Raw genomic sequence first — 23,970 nt, forward strand, 5'->3', positions numbered from 1 at the left:
ATGAAAGAAAAACACACATGAAAGAACAAATGGAAATACAAAATTCACACCACTCGACGAGTACAAAAACTTCATGTTCTTCCCAAATTAACTATCGAACACAAAGAGAACTTGTATGACAAGTTGTCACATGAATTCCTAGTCAAATGAAGGATTCAACTTGAAGAAGATGCTACATGGCAAGATCTAATCTTAGCCGTCAATCACTTTGGAGATTTGGGTTAGGGATTTAGCTCAATGAGAAGTTATAGAAACAAGACTAGCGAGAGGAGAAAGACACACCACATAATGAGCACAAGACTTGAGAGGAGATCTCAGTGATTGAGTGGAGAAGGACTTCCATTCAAGTGTGTTGGGTCTGAGGAAGGTGCAAGGGTGTAGCATAGGAGATCCAGATCAGCCAAGCAGATCAAGAACACAGACCTAGGGTTTGATCCGCTGGATCAAATCTAGATATGCTCGGGCCATTTTCCTAGGAAGGGAGCCCGTGTAGGTTTTGATCATGATTAATAAAGAACTTATTTGATTGGGAAAAAATTTGTGTGTGTGCTTATGTGTTTCATATTGGTCGTGCTTCCATTGAATAATTTTTGTTTATGTCAAAAACTCATTTGTGCTTCTATTTAGAAGACATAAAATCTACTAGGAATTAATTGCCAAGTGTTGGATTTAGAAATTAACATGGTATCAAAGCGATAAACTCTAAGAAAGCCAACCTCAAAATTAAGTTTGTGCAGGGGTCATTGGGGTCAAGTTCAGCTAGTGATCATACAAAGAGGAAACAAAAATTACAAGCTATGCAAGGGCTAAATACGCAGGTCGTACGAATTTTGTACATCGTATGAATTCTGGCTACAAGTGAAGACAAAGTTCAAATAATAATAATAATAATAAAAAAAAAAAATTGTGTGCAGATCGTTGTGGCTGACACCATGGGGGGTTGTCAAACCCAGCAGTCAAGGGCATCAACACAAGTTGTGTGAGAAGGACCAGTAGGCCAGCAGCAAATTGGCCGACGAGAGTTGGCAAGCAGATCAAGGGCAACAGTTCTTGAGAAGAACCACCGAGGGTCAGTGCCTAAAAAAAATTGTCATGTGCATGGAAGATTGCAGAGGGTTGTTGCAAGCAGAGACTGGTCATAGGAGTGTTGGGTCGAGATGTAGCCACAGTCGTAGGCCACAATCGACAAGTGTGTCAAGGGGCCGAAAGTGGCAACATGCAGGTAGGGCGAAGTGACAAAGCCATAAATCGTGGAGAAAGTCTAGCCATCGCCAGATCTGCCAGGCGCAACAGAGGACCATGCAAGTGTGAATGCACAAAGAACATGGTCGTCAATTACCAGGGTGAGGTAGAGGGCCATGGAGGATTCTAATAACAGAGTAAGGACCGCAACCAAGAGAGAAGCATGGAGGTCGGGTGGTGGTCAAGAGTCTGGAAAGCAGTTGAAACAACACCACATCCACCAACAGAGCCACCAAAACAGTCGCGGCAAAGGTGAGAAATCTGTTGAGATCTATCAGGACATGGTCAAGAGAGAATGGTGCAACAAGTGGGTACATTGGGGCACAACAACTGCCACAAGCTATGCACGTGGAATCGGAGTTTGTAGTTTGTAGAGTCAAGCATCCTAACAGCATGAACCAACAACAATGACAGGCCACGAGGTTGCAAATCACAAGAGTGTGTCCCCGTGAGCAACCAAGGACAGTAGAACAACCATAAAGGCCAAACCAAGATTGGATGTCGAGACAGTTCATATGAAAACCAACAGATCTTAAGTTTAGCTAGTGGATTTCAAGGGAGCTTGAAGGACTAAGCATCCAACTGGGGTTTTACTCTGCTTGACGGATTAAGCTCTATTGGATGCCTAAAGGACCAGGCAAATTTGTTTCTTCAGTTTACAAGACTTGACATATATCTTTGACAAGATCTGGTGAAGATGATAACAATGGTGTTCTCCTTAATGTGTGAAATGAAGCATATTTTATTGGGAATTCCTTACTGATTTAGCAAGAGAAATTCTCTACTACATCGGGGCTTCAATTTGAAGACAAGCTCGATAGAGCCTCAAATTTCCTACCTTGGAAGGCTAGGGTTACCTTGATTCTCAAGGAAAATGATCTCTATGAGATTGTTAAGAAGGTGATCATGGAGCCGACAAATGCCAAGGAGAAGGCCATTCTAGCAAAGAGGGTCATAAAGGCACAAAGGGTACTCTTGGAAGCAATGAAGAACCATTTGATTCTTCACTTGTCTGAGAAGAAAGCCAAGGAGAAGTTTGATGCTTTGGTGGGTCTATACCAGAGCAAGACTGTTAACAAGAAAATGGTGTTGAGGGGCAAGCTTTGGTCTACATAGATGACCAAATATGACTCGATGACGAGTTACCTAATGAAAATCACTTAGATTCGTGATCAACTTGCAACAGTGGAGGAAACAGTGAACGACATCGAGTTAGTGAATGTGGCACTGAACAACTTCCCAAAGATGTGGGATCCATTTGTCAAAGGAATCTATGCTCAGGAAAACCAACCCACATTTTATAGTTTATAGGATGACTACATCTAGGAGGAGATAAGGGAGCAATCAAAGGCCAAGGCTAGTAAGCAGGAAGGTGATGAGGACCAAGCTCTTGTTGGTAAGACAATGAAGAACAAAGTAAAGGTTTGAGTGGGGGTGAGGAGTCAGCCTCACAGCCAAAGAAGACGAAGGACTTGGCAAAGGTCAAGTGTTTTGCACATCATAAGACAAGATACTATGCTTCACAAAGTCCAAAGAGGAAGAACGGTGGAAAAGGTATGCAGTAAGTTATAGCTACGCTGGCAGAAGCTCAAGTGGAAGAGTTTGTTAGGAAGTTTGTGACAGAATTCAAACTAATTTCCTACCTTTCCTCGAGCACCATACCAATTGGTGCATAGTTATTGGAAAGTGGAGCCAAATGTCATATTACATGAGCATAGGGGTTGTTTAACAGCCTAACAAATTGGGACTCCGACTTAGAGATGCATGTGGAGTTTGGTGTTGAAGCTAAACATGCAGTTAAGGGAGTTAGGACAGTGATATTCCAGTTTGAGTCAAGAGGCATGTTGAAAGTAAAGGACGTGTTATGGGTGCCAAAACTCAAGAAAATTTTTCTCTCATTGTTGTAGCGTTAAGATGGACAGACATTGATCAAGCCCATGGGATATAGCTTTGACAATGGCCATGTCATTGGCGTTAAAGAGGGAAACTTGTGTAGGCTAAAGGGCAAGCCTGTTCGAGCAATGGAAAGAAGAAGGATAATGACAGAGAATAAGGAGCGAGAAGCTCCAAAGGTTAAGCATAATAGAGGGAGTCAACTTTCAAGCTCATATGGGCAGGAGCAGTCAGCAAATCCTTCCAAGTTTGTCAAAAAAGTCTCATGGTATGAAATGACTTTACAAGATGTTTAGGAGCATGAGACTTTTAGGAACAAGTTCAAAGGGAACAAATCTTCAAGGATGATTCCAAACCAAGTGGCATGAAAGGCTTCCAGTTCAAAGGGAGTAGCCATGGTAGCGAATGCAGTTCCAGGATTGAGGTAGAGCCAATTCCAGGTGGTAGAAGTACCTCTCTCACTAAAAGGGAGTGTTGATGTTTGTAGCTCAAGCAAGTACTTCTGCACATGCCTAAGTGTCTAGGCATGTAGAAGTCGCCCAAAATCTCTTTAGGATACTTGCTCAAGTATTAAGTAAGTTACTTTTATAACTTAGCCTAACTTAGGAAAAACACATAATTAATTGAAGTAGCTATTGAACTAGAGAAACTAAGGAAAAGTAAAGTATTTAATTTAGTAATTATGTTTTAATCTCAATTGTTGACCTCAAGTGAACCGACATCTAATTTCAACCATCAATTACTTTGGAGATTAGGGCAAGGATTTAGTTCAATGAGAAGTTATAAAAGCAAGGCTAAGGATAGGAAAAAGACACACCACACAATGAGCACAAGACTTGAGAGGAGATCTCAGTCATTGAGTGGAGAAGGACTCCCATTCAAGCATGTCAAGTTCGAGAAGGTTCAAAGGTGCAGCATAGGAGATCCAGATCAGCCAAGCAAATCAAGGATAGATCTAGGGCTTGATCCGCTGGATCATATCCAGGGTATGTTGTATTTGTAAATTTCTTAGTATGTCGTTTTCCTAGGAAGGGAGCCCAAGTAGGTTTTGATTATGATCAATGAAGAATTGATTTGATTGGGCAGAATTTTGTGTACATGTGATTGAGATTGGTTGTGCTTCCACTAAATAATTTTTTCTTGTGTTAAGAACTCAGTTGTGCTTTTTTTCAATGGGCATAATCTAGGAATTAATTGCCACATGTTGGGTTCAAATATCAACATATGGAAGACAAATAGATAACTATAGAAGGGGCCCTTGAGTAGGGTGTGCCTTAGATAGGGTGAAACCATGAAAATTCTTCCCTTGAGAAGGGTAGGGGGTGCCCATAGGAAGATAGCCCTCAAAAGATGTTTGGTTAATTAAAAACCATATGTAGTACCAATTCAAGAAGCAATGTGTAAAGGGTCTAGACTCTAAAGTTTAGGCAATATTTTCCATCCTGTTTAGAAGATTGGTCTTTTCGCTCTCTTAATGCAAAAGGTAAGTTGGGAGGATTAGTCACAAGGTGGGATAATTCTAAGTAACTCATCCAATCCTCCTTTCAAAATGTAGAAATAAAGACTGAGTGAGAAAAGAAATGATGATAAAGGACAACCTTGTAGATGAAGCTTTCTAGAAACTTTTTATCTTTAATTGCATCCTATGGCTAGCATAATTCTTTACTTACAAATAGGGACTTCAATGATTTTGACCCATTTACTATTTGTGAATGATGTTTTGTTGTTTGTAAAAGGGTCTTTCAAAGAAGCAAAAAGATACAAAGAAATTTTGGACTTATTGCAAAGCAACAAGGATGGAAGTGTGTGCTCATAAATCTTCAATGTTATTCAATAGGTTGGATGGAGGTTTGGAAAGACAATGTTCTTAGACAATGTCATTTTCCATCCAAAGATTTGATAATGGATTAAAATATTTAGGATTCAGTCTTAAATCCAATTATTATAGGGTAAAGGATTGCAACTAACTACACTAAGAAAATAGAAGGGAGGGTGACAAATTGGTGCTACAGGTGGTTATCCAACAAAGGTAGTGTAATGGGAATGGAGGCGATAATGGAGCTAGGGTTTTTTCTTCGCGAGAAGGAGCATCTGGATGTGGCCGCCATACTCTGTTCTTTAGAGGGTTCGAAGGGTGGTCATGAAGGTCGCGGTTCATGGCGGCAATGGATGGGTTGGGCCCTCGTGGCTACACCATCATCGTCAAGTCTTCCCGATTTACCCCAAGGGATCTTGATGATCTGCTCTCACAGGCCGACCAGGTTGATGTGGGTTCTTCGCTCCTCGCAGATCCAAACAGTTTTAGAACCCCGACAGATGAAGCAGACTACCCACCTCATGTGGCTGCGTGCTCAGGCTGCGGGCCAAGCAAGGGTGATGCTAGGCGGCTGCCTAGGTTGTGGGATTTGGTTATTGACTGCCCAAGGCAGGTCGCAGGGGGCTTTGCTAGGGGTTCCCCACGGATTTTCTGATTCGGGAATGGTTGCAGGTCGGACGCTCTGCTCACCCTGGTCACCTACTTTCTCTAAAGACGGTACTCACTTCCTCAAGGCGGCTTTGGTTTCCGGAAAATTAGTGGTCGCGGTCTGTCTGAGTCTATGCCCTTTGAAGCACTGGCCGGGGTCTCCCATGAAGCAGTCGACTTGTTCGATGGGCTGGGCAGTTGGGGTTATGGCTCCGGATTTTTTGACAGCAAACATCCGCTCTATCTGGCCCAAAATGTTTCGCTCTGACCGGACCACAACGGCTCATGATCTTCCCCCTGATGCGTGGACTGGAGGCAATATGAGGGAGGTTGGCTCCTCGTTCCGGGTAAACCCTTCCTGTTTTCAAATTTATATAAAATCTCCAGAGGGGCTTTCCCTTTCGATCTGGGTTAGTCTAGCAGACAGTGTTCTTTTCCTGAAACAAACCATTAAGCAGAAAGTTGGATATCCAGCACACATGCAAAATCTAATTTATGGAGGCAGAGCTTTACATGATTACAAGTCTCTGAAGGATTACGATATTCAAACGGCATCCACCATTGTCCTCAACTTGAGATTGAGGGGGGGTAAGGTCTGTCAAAAATCCTTCCACGGCAAGTAAGGGTTTCAGGAGCAATACATTGAAATACTCAAAATTCAATAAGAACCAAATGAACAGAGGCCCCTCGTTTAAAAATATTCTGCAAGGGAAAAGAACAACGACAAAATAAAAATAAAAACAATAGGAAGGTTCAATCTCTAGCCCATAAATAGTGGAGCTAATGAACTCAACCCCGGAACTAAATATAGATGATACTGAAGCAGATGTGAGTTGTGCCTCTTTCGAAACACAAGCCATTATCTGTCGATTTAACTGTTTTTGGCCAAAACCTGAGGAACTTTTTCATTGGATTTTGAGCAACTGGTCCCTCGATTATGAAATACACCTTTGCTCAAAAGGATTTTTTATAGTAAAACTCCCTTCTCCTGCGGCCAGAGACTGTATTCTGCAGGAGGGGCCATGGTTCTGGGGATCGACAAGACTTTTCATCACTCCATGGTTCCCAACTTTCGATGCAAACACCATGGTCATCTCCAGAATGCCGGTGTGGATTCATCTGCACAATCTCCCTCTTCATTTCTGGAATGAGCGCATTCTCTCTGGTATTGGGAACAACATTGGGAAATATCTCAAAATGGATGCCCAAAGGTTGGATGAAAGGATCTACACACATGCCCGAATTTGTGTGGATGTGGACCTCAGCAAAGGTTTGTCGGACCGTATTCAGCTGATCCACAAGCAGATGAACTGGACTCAGACTCTAGACTATGAAAACACAGCTTTTAGATGTAGAATCTGCAGACAAACAAGGCATCTTCAAAATATATGCCCGGAAGCCAAAAAAAACAGCGTCAGAAGGAAGAAAAATGGGAAGCAACCAAAAGGATGGAACTTCTATCCAACCCAACAAGAAATGGAGGAAGACAAAGCAGAGGAGGATCTCCCACATCCTAGGAACAACCAAACATCACAAACACCAGAAAAACAGGAGGAGTTTGCTCAAGTTCCCAGGGGAACTCAAGACAACCAGGCACCAGATTCCCAGGGGGAACAAGAACCCATGGAATCACAGAACAACCAAGTTCAATCAACAGTTATGTCAAAATCAATGGAACCAAGCAGGTATAAGAGGATACACTCATCAGACAATTCAGACTCAGATAAAGACATCCTTAGACCTGATAAGTCCATGCTCGCTCTTGTCACTACCACTCAGCCACAGGGGGGTTGGCGCAAGGTTGAGAAGAAAAAAGAGAGGAAAACTTAGTTTTTTGTCCATTGTATACTAGTTCGTTTTTATTTTTGATGTTTATGCTTATCATCGGCCAATGGCTTGGTGATGTTTGGTTATCTGCAAATACAACATGTAATTTTATTTTTCTACATTAATAAAATTACGCCTTTTTCCTTGTAAAAACAAAGGTAGTGTAATATTCCTACTAGGAAATCATAGTGATAATCAAGCAAAACTACAATATGCAATACAAAAAATTCAGTCCATGAATAAACAACAGCCATTTACTCAAAAATTGCACCAAGTTGAGCCATTTTATTAACTGAACCAAGAGGGGTACAAATATGTGCGAAATAGGTGCACCTGGGCTTACTACAGCAAGCAAAACAAGGTCCCGGGAGAGAAATGGTAGTGCCCAAGTGCCAAAAATGGCTTTGCTACAAGATCTGCACCCACCCAGAATAATTTGTTAATACTGCTAGGAAGGATTTGCTGATTTAGCCCTCCAAACTGCTCCAAAAATTTTGAGAAATTAGCCATAGCCTCTACTCCACCAGCCTAGCAAAACCCAGGAAGGAATCGAGCTAGTTCCAATTGACTCGGAAGCCCCCAAAAATGCGCACTGCCTTCCTCAGCCAAGAACACACACCACAAGAAAGAATACCCTCATACAACCTCCCAAACTCCCAAAAAAATCCACAACAAATCCTCTGTAAAATCTCCTCATCCAAGCCCCAAAATTCCCGGCAATCCTCCTCCACAAATATCCAATCTCTCAATACCTACGCAGGCCAAGCCAAAGACCCTTTGTGCACTGCTCAGAGGCTAGATAAACGCTGCTCCAAGCTCCCTCAACTCCAGCCTTCCAAAAAACTCCAAACCTCCAACAAATACCAAAAAGATAGCTCCCCGAATACTGATATGCCTGGGAGAAATTTCTCCCACAAGTGCATGCTCCCCTAATTGCACCCTGTATGCTCCCAAGGAACTCGAACTCTCTAGAAAATCTTCCCAAATCAGCTCACAAAATGTAGCAAGTGACTCCCCTAGGGTGGCACTCGAAGTCCACTGAAGATGGAGGTGAGATCTCCCCTTGGAAACCTCTTGTGCTCAAAGGCACGAGTAGACTGGACTAAAGTCCATAGTTTTTAAAACCGGCCTAGCTAACTGGTTACCGGTCTAACGGGCCGGTCAACAGGGCCACTAGTTGGAACCGGCTGAAAAACCCAGTTAAGGAGGCGCTGTGGCGAGAATTTGGCCCTAACTGGTCCTAAACCAGCCGGTTACCTGCCATGCCCACCGAGGACCCACATTGCGGCTTTTCCAAGGTAGTTTAGGGGTTTTAGAGGGAAATTAAGGGTGCTTTCCCTCCAAAAAACCCTCTCCAAGCCCTTTAAGGAATAAAAATGGTTAAATGATCTTGTTTTCGTGCAATACAACCTTCGACTGAGTAGGAACCAAATGATGAACAAAGCACCTGATCTAGATCCCATTGTGTTGGACGATATTGATCCAACATCAGAATGGGTGGAAGAGACTGAAGATCCTGTGTTTGAGGCTAATTTTGATATCGACATGACTTTAGCGAGGGATGAAGCAGATTTTGTGGCGGCATCAAAACCAAGATCAGTAGCGGCATCAAGGAAAGGCAAAGAACCAATGGAAGGCACTAGTCGTGCAGGTCGACAAACTCGTGCTTCCATTAGGTCCACTTCTATTGTTATTGGTGGCATTGCTACTGAGGTTGTAGATCAGGCTGAGGCATCCTCAGACTCTGAACCAGATGATGTCTATGTAGCTCCTGATGATGATCCTGTGGCTAGTAGTGGTGATGAACTTGATGATTGATCATGTGTACATTGTAGACTTGTAGTAGGCCAATGGCCTCATAGCTTGCAGCATTGTTTTTGGACTTTATAGGCCATTTAGAGCCTCATTGCTTATGTATTTTGCTATTTTGTCGATGATATGTATTGCACTCGGTGCCATTTCGATATATTCACCTTTACATGGTATATAAATGAGCAAACTTTGCATATTTTGTCTCTATTGGCTTGGAATCATGGTTTTAAATCTTAAAAATAGTTTTGTTTCACTAAAAATTAATTATTTCATGTATTTTTCTAAAACCGGTTCGTTTAGACCAAACTAGTCCCGGTTAGACTGGTTCCGGTCGGTAAACCAGTGCATTAGGTGGACCGGTCTGGTCACCGGTTCCAGTTTTAAAAACATTGGACTAAACAGCTCCAGCCTACACGAGACTCAATTCTTAGTTTTAGCAAATGTCCCAAAATGATGCATGCTCCTCCCATTTATCCTTGGGCTCCTCTCTCCATTTGGGACCCATAATTCATTCCCCCTTCTTCCCTTTCTCTCCACAAGTGCGAATTTCTCCAAGGGGTGTGTATTCCCTCTTGGAGTGGCCCCCACTTTCCACTTGGAATTCGATTTGCCTCCTTTTTCCTACATTTGAGCCTTTTTTAATCAAAATTGCAAAGTGGGCTCCTCCTAACCCACTTTTCCTAAGTCCATCATGTCAAAATACCAAAATTGTGCAAAAATGTATTTACTTAGCAAAATTGTTAAGTGGGAACATCACAGGTAGATGGACAAGGAAACGGAAAAGAAAGGAATCCCTCTGCTGAAATGTCAAAAACTGGAAAAATCTAAGGAGGATAGAAGGTGTGGCTTAAAAAATATAAATTTGTTTGGACAAGCCCTAGCAGCAAAAGGCTTATTGAAGATAAAAGAGTTGTGGGGTAAATGATTACAGAAAAGTGTATAGCTCCTGGAACAGTAGAGGATTGGATAAGAAGTGAAGTAAAAATGTTGGAAGGTGTATCAGTCATCTGGAAGAACTTAGTCAACTAAGGCTTTTCCTTTGCTAAGTATATGGCTAGTCTGGAAGGTGGGAAAGAGTGACAGGATTAGGATTGGTGAAGATCCTTGTATGGGGTGTGTAGAAAATTATAAGCTGTCTGAAACTTAGAAATCTGAACTGGCAGATACTGAGATTCACTGCTTAGCAGAGGCAGCCGATCCTGTATCAACCTCAATATGGAACCAAGGGTGGAAATCAAATGCCCAGTGGGAATTACATGGAGAGATAGCAGAGGTATGGCAGCAGTATATCCCTAATCTCCCCAAAAAGACCTATCAGACTAAATAAAGTGGAAGACGAAATTATATGGCCTAAAAAATAAATCCTCAAGTTTATACAGAACAGCATTGGGTTATAAGGCCAAAATGAAGGAAAGCGAATAAACGGGGATGGTGGAAATCTGTATAGAAGCTTAACCGTCTGCTAAAAACCAAGATTTTCTTATGGTTGGATTTATTCAATGAAGTTCTAAACACGAGTAATTGCAAGAGGAGAGAATGCCATATGGCAGTGTCTAGGACAATGTACTTTATTGAAATCATCCTCCTTTATTAAAAAGGTGGATGAATTCATAAGCCGGTTTGTGCATTTCCTATATCAAAAAGAAATATGGGAAGAGGCTCTGAAGTTATCAGATGGTAAAGGCAAATGGGAGGGAAATACAATGTTAGAATGCTTTGAAGGTTGGCAAAGGATAAACAAGTGAAAAACCATAGAGCTCTGCATTGCACAGAGGTGTGGACATATGGTTTACAAGAAACGAAAGGATATTTCAAAGCAAGGAAATTCTATCAATTCAAGTCTTTAATCAGGTCAGATATGCTTATGGAGGTATTTGGCAACCTTTGAAGACAGATTCAATAAGCTTTGAAGACTCAGAGATAGACAACTCAAAGCGGCTACTTTGGCAAGGCAATCCAAGTAAATGTGGAGGAGGTACAATATTCTTAACGGACAAATATGTCACTACATTTAAGCTTTATATCAGCAGTAGAAGAAGGATCTAGTAATAGAGCTGAGGTTTATGCTCTTTGGTTGATATCGAAAAATGCCATGGATAGAGACCTAAACTGTCTGCAGATAACTAGGGACTCCAAGCTCATTGTGGAGTGAGCAAATGGAAATTACAGGCTGGAAAGTTTACTACTTACACCTATAATGGATAGGGTAAGCGAGGCTATAAATCAATTCCTTTCTCTCATTCCAGCATGTTAATAGGGAGCTCAACATTAACACAGATCTGTTATCTAAATAAGCCCTTAGACTGCAGAAGGGGATGCTGGAAATTGCAGAAGAAGTGGAGGGGCATGCCCTTCCAGTCAGATTTGTTTCTATTTATTCCTATAATCAAAACTACAGTCTGTCATAAGAGGGTAACCTTACTTGTTTAGTTCCAGTTTTTTTAATTTTTGTTTATGATTGTATTAGACTATAATTCTGACTGAAACACCTGATGAAGAAGAATGTATTAGAAAACAAAAACATGTAGGTTTTGTTAGACCTGTAGTGCAATCTTATGCATTTTGAGGGTGCCAGGAAGAGACAGCTTATGTATATTTGATTTCTACTTGAAATATAAATATATGTTTTTTTCTTGGGAAAAAAAAGTGCACTGAATATTCAAGAACTTGTACAAAGCCAATTTACCCATTAATAGCTAGGTCCCCCCGCCCCCCCATGAAGAATCCTGAGATCCAATGCTGTAAGTGTCGGCAAAGCACAGTCTAAAACAAGTTTTTGCTTCTGATCCATAATATGGTTCTCTGATATGGTATTCTTGAGCGTTTATGGTGGAGATTAAACTTAATCAAGATGGGAACCACTTTGTTTGGATTATTATTATCTTATTATCAATAAAACTCCACAGTAGAAAACTGACCATGGAATCAAAAGCCATATGAGAGTTGAGCTATGAACCATCCTTACTCACAAAAAGAAAAACTATGAAGGTTATAGCAAAACCTTCAGACTATCTTACAGGTAACTATTACTTGCAAGTATTATTCCCTATCTATAGTGAAAGATTTCACGAAGTTGAGATCACCTCCACCATTACAGCTATGAGTGAGGATACATTAATCCTGCTTCAAAAAACAATGTCTATGAGTAGCCACGATTATTCTTTGTGAATTTAGACAGACACAAGGCAAAATTTCATTTCTTAGGATTTAGTTATGTTTCAGGCATAAAGTATAATGTAAATAACTTGAGTATCATTAGGATTTTGAAGTAAGAAACAGTTCGCCTGACCTTGTTCAAATAGTTCATTTGCATGATGACACACGTTACCACTACCATAGTAAAAAACCACGTTTCTGGATAAATTAACTGGTTCGTCCCCTCGAATGTTAGCTTCAAAGAGGTGCCCAAGGCTTTCACACTCATGACCTGCAGGCAACAATATCATATTCTGAAGGAAAGTAAAACTCGATATAGATTAGTTTGGAGGTGGTGATTGTCTTCCTTGGAAGGCATTTTGCTACAGTATATCTGGCAGTGGAAAGAGAAATATTTGGAATAAGGAAATAAGAAGAAAGTTGTTATGACCATACCGATAAAGAGCCCATTAGAGAGCAAATGCCTGTGAAAACCAACACATTTGTGTGTCCAAAACGTGGCGCAAAGTGGAATATTAGCACCATAACTATAACTATAACTGATGCCACGTACAGTAAAAATGCTACACAATAAATCAGAAACAATAAGAACCATAAGATCTCTCTTTCAATAGTCCTATCCTTTACATATTCAATTCAGTTCACCAATTGCAGGTCTAGAAAATCCAACCAAAAAGTGTAAGAATAACAGAAATATGACTACCAGGCTGAGTTGCCAAATGCCAAACTTCTTGGACGGAACCGATGGAACTTTCCTGGGGTACATGAACCACAATAACTATGGAGCCAACTACACACATTATACAACCCAGCATCCCCAATTTATGTAGTCTCTCCTTCAACAAAAAGTGAGCTAGTATAGCACTGTTCCAGCATATTGAAAGCCATACCAAAATTAGACTCTCTTATTTAGGTCCTATTACAGGGAAGAGAAAGGAATAAAAGGTAAAATAAAGAACTTTGAAGCTGGTTATATTTTACCTGATTATTATGCTTAGTGCACCTAGAGGAGTTACCAGAACTGCAGGAGCAAAAGCATAGGCTACAAAATTTGCAACTTCGCCCACAATCACTGCCATTAAAGAACAGTTGTAAATTATATTCTATGACTTGAAATAGAAGTAATAGAACAAAATTAATTGTACATGTCATTAGTAGTATTTAATGGTGGTAAAATGAAATGCATACAAACACAATCAAGTATCCTTCAAATAAGTTTCAGGGAACTAAACCATTAAGAATTCATGGAAACAAAACATTCTAATTTTTTATACTTATTTTTTTCAAACTAGGTTGAATTTAGACCAAAGCCAGCCCTAATGTTGAACACTTTACCAATTTATAGGTGAAAAGGAAACCAATCAAAATAACAGCAAATGACGAAAGTTGTTCCTTTTATTAGTCCCTGCCATCTAGGCATGGGACTATAGTAATCGATTCCATTAGTTAGCATTAGTACATTTAGATATTAATCCAAAGTTTTTATAAACTTCACCTTTTTTATAAAATGAAAGTTGTTTTCAACCTATCAAATTGCCGTAATAATTTTGAAGACCAATCAGATAATTGATGGTCTTATTTGGCCTCCTTTCGAGGCAGACATGCCATATCATTGATATTTTTCATAGGATATCTCTCTTCAATGCATTTAGTTGATTAGTATTTCTTAAATTGAAACTAATGCTAGCATTAGTTTATAAACATTAAATGCTACCCTATAACCAGGCAAACAAACACTCGTTGTGGAACTAGAAAAGGACTAACCATACAACCATATGGTTGTGTGCATGTTGATGTGGTGTATGGTGTCGACTAATGGGACACTTGTTATTCTTTGTGTGCATGTTGATGTGGTGTGTGGTGTCGACTAATGGGACACTTGTTATTCTTCTCCTAGAAAATTTAGAAAAATAAGTGACAGCTTCAAACTTCTTAGCAGTGCAGCTTCAGACTTCTTAGCAGGCCATCGGGGAGGATGGTAAAACATGCCTTTTAACTTTGGACTCAGTTGCAGCTTCAAACTTCTTAGCAGTGCAGCTTCAGACCTCTTAGCAGGCCATCGGGGAGGATGGTAAAACATGCCTTTTAACTTTGGACTCAGTTGCAGCTTCAAACTTCTTAGCAGTGCAGCTTCAAACTTCTTAGCAGTGCAGCTTCAGACTTCTTAGCAGGCCATCGGGGAGGATGGTAAAACATGCCTCTTCTCAAACCGTCAACTCGCATGGAGACATCCTTGCCATCTCTTCTCTAACCGTTAGCTCGCATGGAGACTTCATTTCCATGAAGAAAAGAGAAGAAGAAATATGAATCTAATTCCAACAACTTTCTATCTATTTGAATGGGCTCCTGTTACACGTTGTTACAGGTTGTTTTAGTGCAACAAGTTCATTCCACACCATCTTCTAAGAAGTCGTTGCGCAAGCCATTCTTCCTTTTTGGGCAAGGCAATAGAACCAATATTTAGTCCCCTCAAAGATGGACACTATCCTAAAAGAGATTGGGTACTTCGCCAGAGTGTTGGAGCATAACCTCCTCCTCTATGGATGGGCATTCATCTCTTGCCCTTTCCTGTGACTAGTTTGTTATATAGACCCTATTCTTCTTGAGTTGTGGCTAAAGGAATTCATTCTCTGAAGTTACTTGCGTGTGGATTTGACTGAGCTTGCTTTATTTGTACAAGGAAGAAAAACCATATTTGTTGAGAAATGTAGCTCTATTTGGATGTCAGCACCTGCAACAAAAAATGGTAGGACGTTTGTTGGTGTTGCAGATTTGTGTGGTTTAACGAAAACATCATAAAATATGAATACAAAATTCAAATGTAAGTATATTACCTTTCTTTGTGGCTTTCGTAGTGTAGTACCTAGTCACAGGTAAAGACAACCTAGGGTACTGAAGGAAGCAAGTTAGAACAAGACCCACTACTGGTAGTTTCAGACATGATGTAACATAACCTATTGCCTTCCCGGTCCGGTGAAGCATCAAGATTACCATTGACTGATGAATGCATTCTCATTTTACTATTGACCGATGAATGCGTTCTCTTTTGGCATGGTGTTGGCATGGCGTTTTCTGTTGGCCTTCCGGGTAGGAGACTGATCAGTTGGTGGTAGGGGACTGAACAAACTGATAGGTATAATTTGGTTGGGTACATCTATTTTCTGTAAATCCTTTCAAACATACCATAGCCATAAATCTTCGTCCTTATTAGCATACCTTGGATCTCTGAATACATTTCCTTAAAAGTAGCTACAGAACATGAGTTGGGAGTCCTTACGGAGTGCTTAGGGGGTCCTTATGGAGTGATCACAGATATAACAAGTGGCAACTTTGGAAGTCGAAATCTATGGTAATGATTTAGTGTGATTTACATAGGGTGCACGTAGCGGCATGCAAGCCCACATACCTCTCATATGTTTTTCATATTAATTTTGTCTATTATTTATAATATTAAATTTTGTTTTTAACTATTTTTTCATATTTAATTTTATTTATTATTTCTTTGAGGTTGAATGAAGGTTGTGGCTTTTGGTGTCTTCCCCTGCACTTTCCTGAATATCCAAGGGAAGCTGTAAATTGTAGCATTTTGTTCTGAAATGTGTTGTAGTTTTAATGATGTTGTCCAGTTTTGAGCTCAAGTTTTCAACATCACATGCTAGTTCAGTGATTCACTACGATTATCACTCTGATAGGTTTGTATTTGGTGGCTCCCCTGTTTCATGAAAATAACTATTTGGGATTCAACCTTAATTTACTGGCTTTTATTCCTTCTTTTGTAGGCTACCCAGATTGGCCCCTTGTTCTTCTTGGTAAATCACATTGCCACAATCTTGCTACATGCAGCTGCCCAGATTGGCCACTTGTTCTTCTTGGTAAATCAGGGAGATGACAAGCCGACATCAGGAGTTCCAAGACTTTACCCATAGATTCTGCTGGTGGATCTATTGTTGCCTCTGCAACTTTTTGTGCTCAGTGAATGTTCCACAGTTCAACATGAAAGTCGGTGAATGTTCGACGGTGAATGCTACATACAAGTAAGTACCAGTGCTATTTGTCAATATCAATTTTAAAGTCGGTGAATTCTTGCTCAAAATATATTTTTCCTTACTGTGTCCCGTGAGTTGTTATGCAGCATCCATGGGTGTGATACTTTTATAGTTCAGACTCCGCAAGATGTTGTCCATCCCACCTGGGACCCTACCCATTTCCCAACCACACAAGCCTAGTAATCCATATACTTGGTTTCACATCCTACCGCATGCTTAGTATAGAAGAGACCCTTAGTATAGAGGAGACCTGCAGATTGCTGCAACACCCACCACAAATTTCACATAGTTCACTTTGTTTTATCTATAAGTTATAACAGACTGCTCAAAGGTTTAGTGTACATGAACACAATTTCTTTATTCTCCAAACTAGACATTATAAATCACAAATGGAAATCACACCATGTACACTTAAGATATTTGAAAAACACTTGTATTCAATTCATAAACTCAGACATCTCAATTTATTTAACAATAGTTTTTTTTCCCTTTTTTTGGAGAGGTTTTCTTCTAATTGCAGGCCGCAGATCCAACAGTTCCTGGTTTCTCTAATACTAACCAAATAAGCTTCAATTGTACTCATTGTCCCTTTGATTTTTAAGTCTGAAAGCATCTGATACAGTTGTAATCTTAGTCACCAGGTTCGAGTTCGAGTTCGAGTTCGGCGACCATGAAATTCGAATAAAGTTCGGCAACTAAAATTTTGTCGATAAAATTCGACATAAAATTCGACATATAGAAATTCGAAAAAAAAAATGTATATTAAAGATAGATATGCATATGAGAAATGGTATGGCAGCAAGTCCTGTGAGCAACCATTCATAACTGTTCAAAAAATAAAATACATCTGAATCTTAAAATAATTCAATCTTTTAAAGATAGATTGGCATAAAAAAATATACAAAAACAGTTTTAAAGAATTTTCATTGTCCAATATGGGTGATACAAGGTTTCCAAACTCAAATTAAAAAAAAAGCTAAGAGTTAACACACAACAATGAGCAATTTGAATCTATCGAATTAAGCTTTTTGTGGTTAGCTGGAAAAATTTCAGTTTCTTCCGGCACTGCAGTAACTGATGTACCAGTACAGCATAATAGGAGAGCCTCAGAACCATTTTGTTGATCAGAAGAAACCAAATTCAACTACATGGTTCATTCATTTTAATTGTTTATGATTCTTTGTATTTCATCTTCAGTAGCCCATTTAAGAATCAGTTTTTCTTTCCTCCTATGTACCGTCTGGCAGTATATATGTTTGTGCCTTGACTGAAAATGATTGAAAGTGTCCACTTGAATTGCTTTTGTCTTCATTCATGCTAACATAATATTTTTTAAACCACGGAACCTCTTTGTGGTTCACAATAAAGCAACCATAGAACTCTGGCTGTGTCATGAAGGCAATGATTCGATGGTGCAGGGTTTGCTGAACCTTCTTATTGTGTTGTTAGTTTGTTACTATAGCGTTGAAGTTTTTTACGTTATATTAAGCATTTATAGCTTAAGTTTTTAACATTATATCAGGCATTGGACGTTATCTTTATTTTACAATGAGTTTACCATTGCCTTGGTACAAGAGATTCGAGAACAGTGTTCAAATATAAAAACGAGATTGTCTTTTACCAAGGGAACTGATAAAGCTGTTTTATTGGCAATGGGCACTGCTACAGAACTTCAGAAAATAAAGGATCTAGCGACGGGAGTTGAATCATTATTGAAGCCTAAAACGCGTGAAAAAAAAAAAACGAATTTAATCGAACTGTAGGCGAATTTAATCGAACGTCCGGCGAATTTCAACGAACGTCAGGCGATTTTGTTCGAAAAAAAATCGAATTCGGCTTGAAATTCGAGTTCGCCATTAAATTCGGCGAACTCTAACGAATATGTTCGTTTGTCATTGAAATTCGCCGAATTTCGAATTTAATGGTTGAAATTCGGCGAATCTGGTGACTGAGGTTGTAATACCATTAGAAGGAAAATATTTGACCTCGTAGAACTTTGGTAACTAGCACAAAGTCTACAATAGCGCTGGCATGTAACACTGGGAGATGTTTTCTGAGGTTTTTAGTGATCTTGTTGAAGAAAAATGGTGCTTTGAATCTAGAGATGAATATGAGAATATAACACTAAAATTTGCAACCTGAAACTATATATTAGATTGAGATTTGTTCTATCTATACCATTTAGAGAGGTCTGGATGTAACTATAAAATTTGGATAGATTTCAATAAATATAGTTAATATGAGAAAACTACTAGGCCTCAAACTCACAGGTTGTTGCTAACGAGATTCGTCATCCCATCACACCCATAGAACTTGGCTAAGAAAATAGTGGTGTTCACTTGTGATAGTGTGGTGCTTATCCGTTGGAGGTAAGGTCTCAGAATGCAGGATTCGTTGCAACCCTTTGGCAGGACTCGGTAGCAATTGCAACTCATCCTCATTATATCTTCTCATATGACAAACGGGCAGAGCATGAATAAGAATATTGCGTTCACAATATGTGCACACAAGGTTTGGCAATCTAATATATAAAAAGGGTAAGAACATTTCATGCATTCCTATTTCATAAATTATTCTTTTGTTATCCGATTTTTCATGGTAATCTTGGGAGATTTTTTAACCAAGGTTTTAAGCCAAATACTTAAAACAGAACGCAAATGTTAATGCATGAACAACTATTTTGAATATAAAGATGTATCATCACTTACAAATATGATAGAACTCCCACTGAGGTATGTTAGAACTCCCACTGATTTATTTGATCGTATTGAATGGCTAAGCAGATTGAAATTTCAATCCCGTCACTTGTACAGATACTCTATTAACCTGAACTGTAAGGTCTTAGTGACAACAGATCCAACTTACCTTCAACAGGAATGACAATTCTGCTTCCAAAGGGGAAAGGAGTGATAGCATGTTCTCCTTCCAAAGGAGGCAGGAATAGGCATAGATGCTCAAAGTTCAAAGCCTGAAGAAGATACCTAGGCAGGAATAGGGAGGGTTTTTAAGCATGTATGCTATGATTAGTGTTAGGCATTAAGAGTTATTGAAGCGACTTTACTGGAGACTAAACTCGAGTTTCCTCCTCTTTCGAGAGCAATTTATAGAAAGACATGACTTTCTTCCAGGTGGAGGAATTCTCTGCCAGGTGGTGCTCATCACCATGTAGTTAGGACTGTGGAACGTGTGTTAACAATTATCTGGTCCTCCGTCTGCACGCATAAGTATTTGGTGTGGCAATTATGATTAACTTTTAAATAATAAATAATAAATCGAACTATATTCATTTTAAACCAAGAAGAAACAAAACATATGTGGAGACTAACTTCATGATTTTTAATATTTTTTTGAACGAAATTAAATAATTGATTGTGTAACTAATATTCGATTTTCTTTTCTGCAGTTAATATTCGAAGTTTCAAATCCACCGTTTGATTGTTCTATGTTTATCAAGAAACAATTTACTAATTATATGTTCTATGTTTATCAAGCAACAGTTTACTAATTAATAATTATATGTTCTATGTTTATCAAGCAACAGTTTACTAATTATATTTGCAAGCAGCCATGAGACTCTTAGCGAACTCCTCGGGTAGTACGGCCACTGGTGAATTTTCACACTGCTTTTGAATTGCAAGCCCAAATTCGTAGCTTAATACTCTAGCAACTGGTACAACAACTGCATTTCCAACTTGTATGTACCCATTCAAGAGACAACAAACATTAGAAGATATATCAAACTAAAATATGGTATTATAATATGAAGGGCAACAAATTCCTTGAGTTACATAACAACAGCTTCCAAATGTCAACAGGAAAAAATGGATAAATCTAACGTTTGTTTCACGGTACCAAATAATTTATAATAATCAGGAAACCTTATATGTGGGCATTTTCCCAAACTATGAGCACACAATCCTGTTCTAGGTGTAATATAACCTGAGAGAGAAAACAGAGTAATTTGCAATTCGCCTGTTAATGAATATGCACAAACAGTATAGGGACTTCAATTAATAAAGCATATTCATAATCAAGTTAGCAAACCTGATTGTGAGGCTCAGGTCGAGTAACAACAGTTGGAACTCAAACTAACCATAATGCATTTTTTCTTCTTTAAACTTGTTGTGAATGGGTTTATATCTTAAGTCTTTACAATCTTATGTCTTAGCAGTAGTTCTATAACATCACAAAAGCGGGCTCTAAGCATGCCTTTTAATTGATGTTGAAGTTTTTGGGAGCTTCAATGGGTTCCTCAGATCATATAGTGAATCCAAATGGTGCTAAAGGTAGCATGTAAGGTCCACCCAATGCTTGTGTAGTTGTAGAGTATCTTGCCAGAGGAACACTCGAGTCCTACCTTATAAAGAATCAAAGAAAAAAATTCACTTTTTATGTTGTAATTGAGCTAGCTTTGTAGCTCTCATGAGGGTCAGTTTCTGTCATAACCTTGAAGGCAATTGACAAATTACAACTATTATTATAACTAACTTTTGCATTATCCTGTTAGTGTGTCCTTTGGTAATTGAAGATTTAATATTTAATAGTCTCATGGGTTGAAGTGGAATTTCTTGCACTAGGCTGCAAACCTTTTATGATGATCAATATGTTCACATGTTTCCTTGGTTGTAGGGTCAATGATCAACTCTTACCTTTTCCTATGTGTCTCGACCTCCATGGCTGCTTACCTTGCCTCTTATTATTTTATTTCTTCCTCTCTTCTTGTCCCAACTTGCTTGATGGAACATCAATCGATCGTGTTAATTAAGCTGATGACCTTGAACCAGTGAATGTGCCAGTTCCTAAACTAATTGATTATGCGTATGGGCAAATGAGCGCCTACCAGCGTATCTACATTAAGTCTTCTAATACCAGAAGAAGAGGTAGGAGAGGTGGAACCTGAGGTTAAAAACCAAGTTGCAGAGGAAACATTAGAGGTTGAAGCGTTTTCAGATCCAAATCCAGCGCCTTCCCACTTACCTGTAATCAGGCCAGTGTGTTAACCTGTAGGAGATTCAATTTTTTATTGAGACTTTTGTTTGCATTATCAGAAGCAGCTCCAAGAGCATTCACTGCTTTCTGGAATCTGTCTTCCTGAAAACTACTATTCTCATCTACCACCAATAGTGCTTTAGAATGGGCCCCACGTAGCCTTAATATCATTCTGCATCATGTTCACAAGACTCTCCTGACTCAAAAGATTAACTTGCCATATATGCTCAATCTTTTCTTTTCACTGGACAAGACAAGCTTCAATCTTCACAACTATCATTCTGCATCCTGTCCATAAGAATCTCCCGACTCAAAAGATTGACTTGCCATATATGCTCAATATTTTCTTTTCACTCGACAAACAAAGTTCAATCTTCACAACCATGGTAACTTTGGGATAAACACAATTTCTGTTCACTTCATGGTGATATAAATATCTTGTTTGCGCTTTCTTATGCTGCAACAGTCAATAAGATGCGCAGGCACGAAATCTTATTTTGTCTATCATATCCCAGGGTAGATTAGAATCATATCTATCCAATATTAGTCACTACTTCTGAATAGAATCTAGATATCATACACAAAAGAGATTTGAACAGAAATTAGAACTTTGGAAAGGTCAAATGACTTGGCAGGTTTGATTGCTTGGTGACACTGTCTCTGATCCGGATTTAAACAGGAACGCAACAAATTACAGAGATAACCATATACACAAAGATGCAGCGGAAATAATACTTCATTTCATTAATGGAAAATACTGAAATATGCTTACAACCAGAAATGGAAATAAACCAGCTAGGGCGATGGTAGCTTATCTCTGAGAAGAGATGTGATGGCTACATGCCTCTGAACTGTGTTACAATGAGGCTCGAAGGCCTATTTATTGTTGAGAAACAATGGAAAACCCTTAACATTCCAAAACCTAACCCTAGGAGATGAAACGCCAAACTGTGGGCCCCGTTTGGGGTAAATTGGTACATCAACTTCCCGGGGTCGTAACTTTGTCATATGATCTTTGTTTGACGCATACAATAGCTCGTTAGAAAGATCTATCCGAGCACTACCATTGTTGGAACGGGCAACTATCATGTTGCCCCCGGATTCCCCAAAAAACGTCGTTTAGGGCCTCAAAACGGCTCCGGAAGTTCAGGACCCGAAAAACTGCTAAAAATAGTAAGTTGTGCTACAATTAAGGAAACTGAAAATGCTGAGAAAGACAATGGTGGGGGTCCAAGTGGATTTGGCAGGTGGCCACCAATATCCACCTGGATCATTCCTCCCCCCTTAGGAAGCAATGGTCCCCATTGCGTTGAGCTCCTCCATGAGATGAGGAAACTTTTGCTGAACTTGTTCCCTGGTGAGCCACTTGCCCTGCTGAAGGAGTTGGCCTGCTTTGACAACTCGATACAGTTGGATATTCTGTTGGCGAGTGTTCTTGATCTGTGTGTCCATGATCCGATCAGTTGCAGCTTGTTCCATGCAATCTGGATTTAATTCTGTGGGTTTGAGCTGTTCTGCAATGTCGGATGTGTCTAGCAATGGTGGAAAGTATGGCCGAAGGCGGTCCACATTGAACACTGGGTGCAGGCCAAGGAATGGGGGAATGCTGAGCTCAAATGCATTGTCTCCCATAGCCTTAGTAATGGTGTAAGGACCATATCGGAGTGGTCTCAATTTCCGATAGGCTCCAGTAAGGCGTTCCTTTTGCAAATGCAACCAGACATTGTCGCCCACCTGAAACTTGTGTGGCACCCGATGTTGATCATGTCGCTGCTTGTACTTGGCATTTGATTTCTCAAGAATGTCATGGACCTGCTGGCGAATATGTTGGATGCGCTCAATGAAGCTGGTGGCCTTATCTGTTTCGGCCTGGACATGAGCTGAATTTATGTGAGTAGCTGCAAGTGGCATGGCCACATCAATGGGGCATAGTGGCTAGAATCCCAAACCCACCTGAAAAGGGCTATGGCCCGTGGAGCTGTGAAGAGCTCGGTTGTAGCTGTGCTGAACATAGGGGAGGCTCTCGTCCCATGTGCGTGGATGCTTTGAGTTATACATGCGCAGAATGTGCACAATCATCCTATTGACAACTTCTGTCTGGCCATCAGTTTGAGGATGGAAGGCTGTGGACTTCGTGAGTTTGGTGTCCAGCATTGACCAGAGACTGGACCAAAATGTGCTGAGAAACCGACTGTCCCGATCTGAGATGATAGACTGTGGGATCCCAAAGTGCACCCACACTCGTTCAAAGAAGAGTTTAGCAGTGGCTTCTGCTGTGATATTCTTCTTGCAGGCCACCATAATGGCCATCTTCGAGAACCTGTCGACGACCACAAAAACACAGTCATTTCCATGCTTAGTGGAAGGAAGGCCTGACATGTAATCCATGGAGATGGATTCCCAAGGTCGACTAGGGGTAGGCAACGGGGTATAGAGGCCGTGCTTCTTAATGGTCGGTTTGGCAATGGCACAGGCAGTACATGATCTGATGTACTTCCCAACATCCTGTCGAAGATTCGGCCAATAGAAATAATTTTGCAG

At 39.9% G+C, this 23,970-nt stretch overlaps 1 protein-coding gene across 6 annotated transcripts in view; it reads right to left on the reverse strand.

Annotated features, from left to right (window-relative positions):
- The window catches only part of LOC149228371 (putative magnesium transporter NIPA3), a 52,450-nt gene that overhangs the window by 16,167 nt on the left and 12,313 nt on the right, over window positions 1-23,970 (reverse strand). For 5 of the 6 annotated variants that reach the window (XR_016247861.1, XR_016247862.1, XM_089378165.1 and 2 more), the window contains exons 3-6: window positions 13,376-13,466; window positions 13,098-13,258; window positions 12,830-12,957; window positions 12,528-12,665 (exon numbers count right to left, since the gene is read on the reverse strand). Coding sequence is in view for 4 of the 6 variants with exons in the window: in XM_089378165.1 (XP_089234291.1) it covers window positions 12,528-12,665; window positions 12,830-12,957; window positions 13,098-13,258; window positions 13,376-13,466 (518 nt within the window). In the remaining 2 variants the exon portion in view is untranslated. The remainder of the gene's footprint in view (window positions 1-12,527; window positions 12,666-12,829; window positions 12,958-13,097; window positions 13,259-13,375; window positions 13,467-23,970) is intronic. The other variant, XM_089378166.1, reaches the window with a different exon arrangement.

Source organism: Pinus tabuliformis, chromosome J (genome assembly GCF_031772625.1).
Source record: "Pinus tabuliformis cultivar Carrire ecotype Pingquan chromosome J, CPIR1, whole genome shotgun sequence".
NCBI lineage: Eukaryota > Viridiplantae > Streptophyta > Pinopsida > Pinales > Pinaceae > Pinus > Pinus tabuliformis.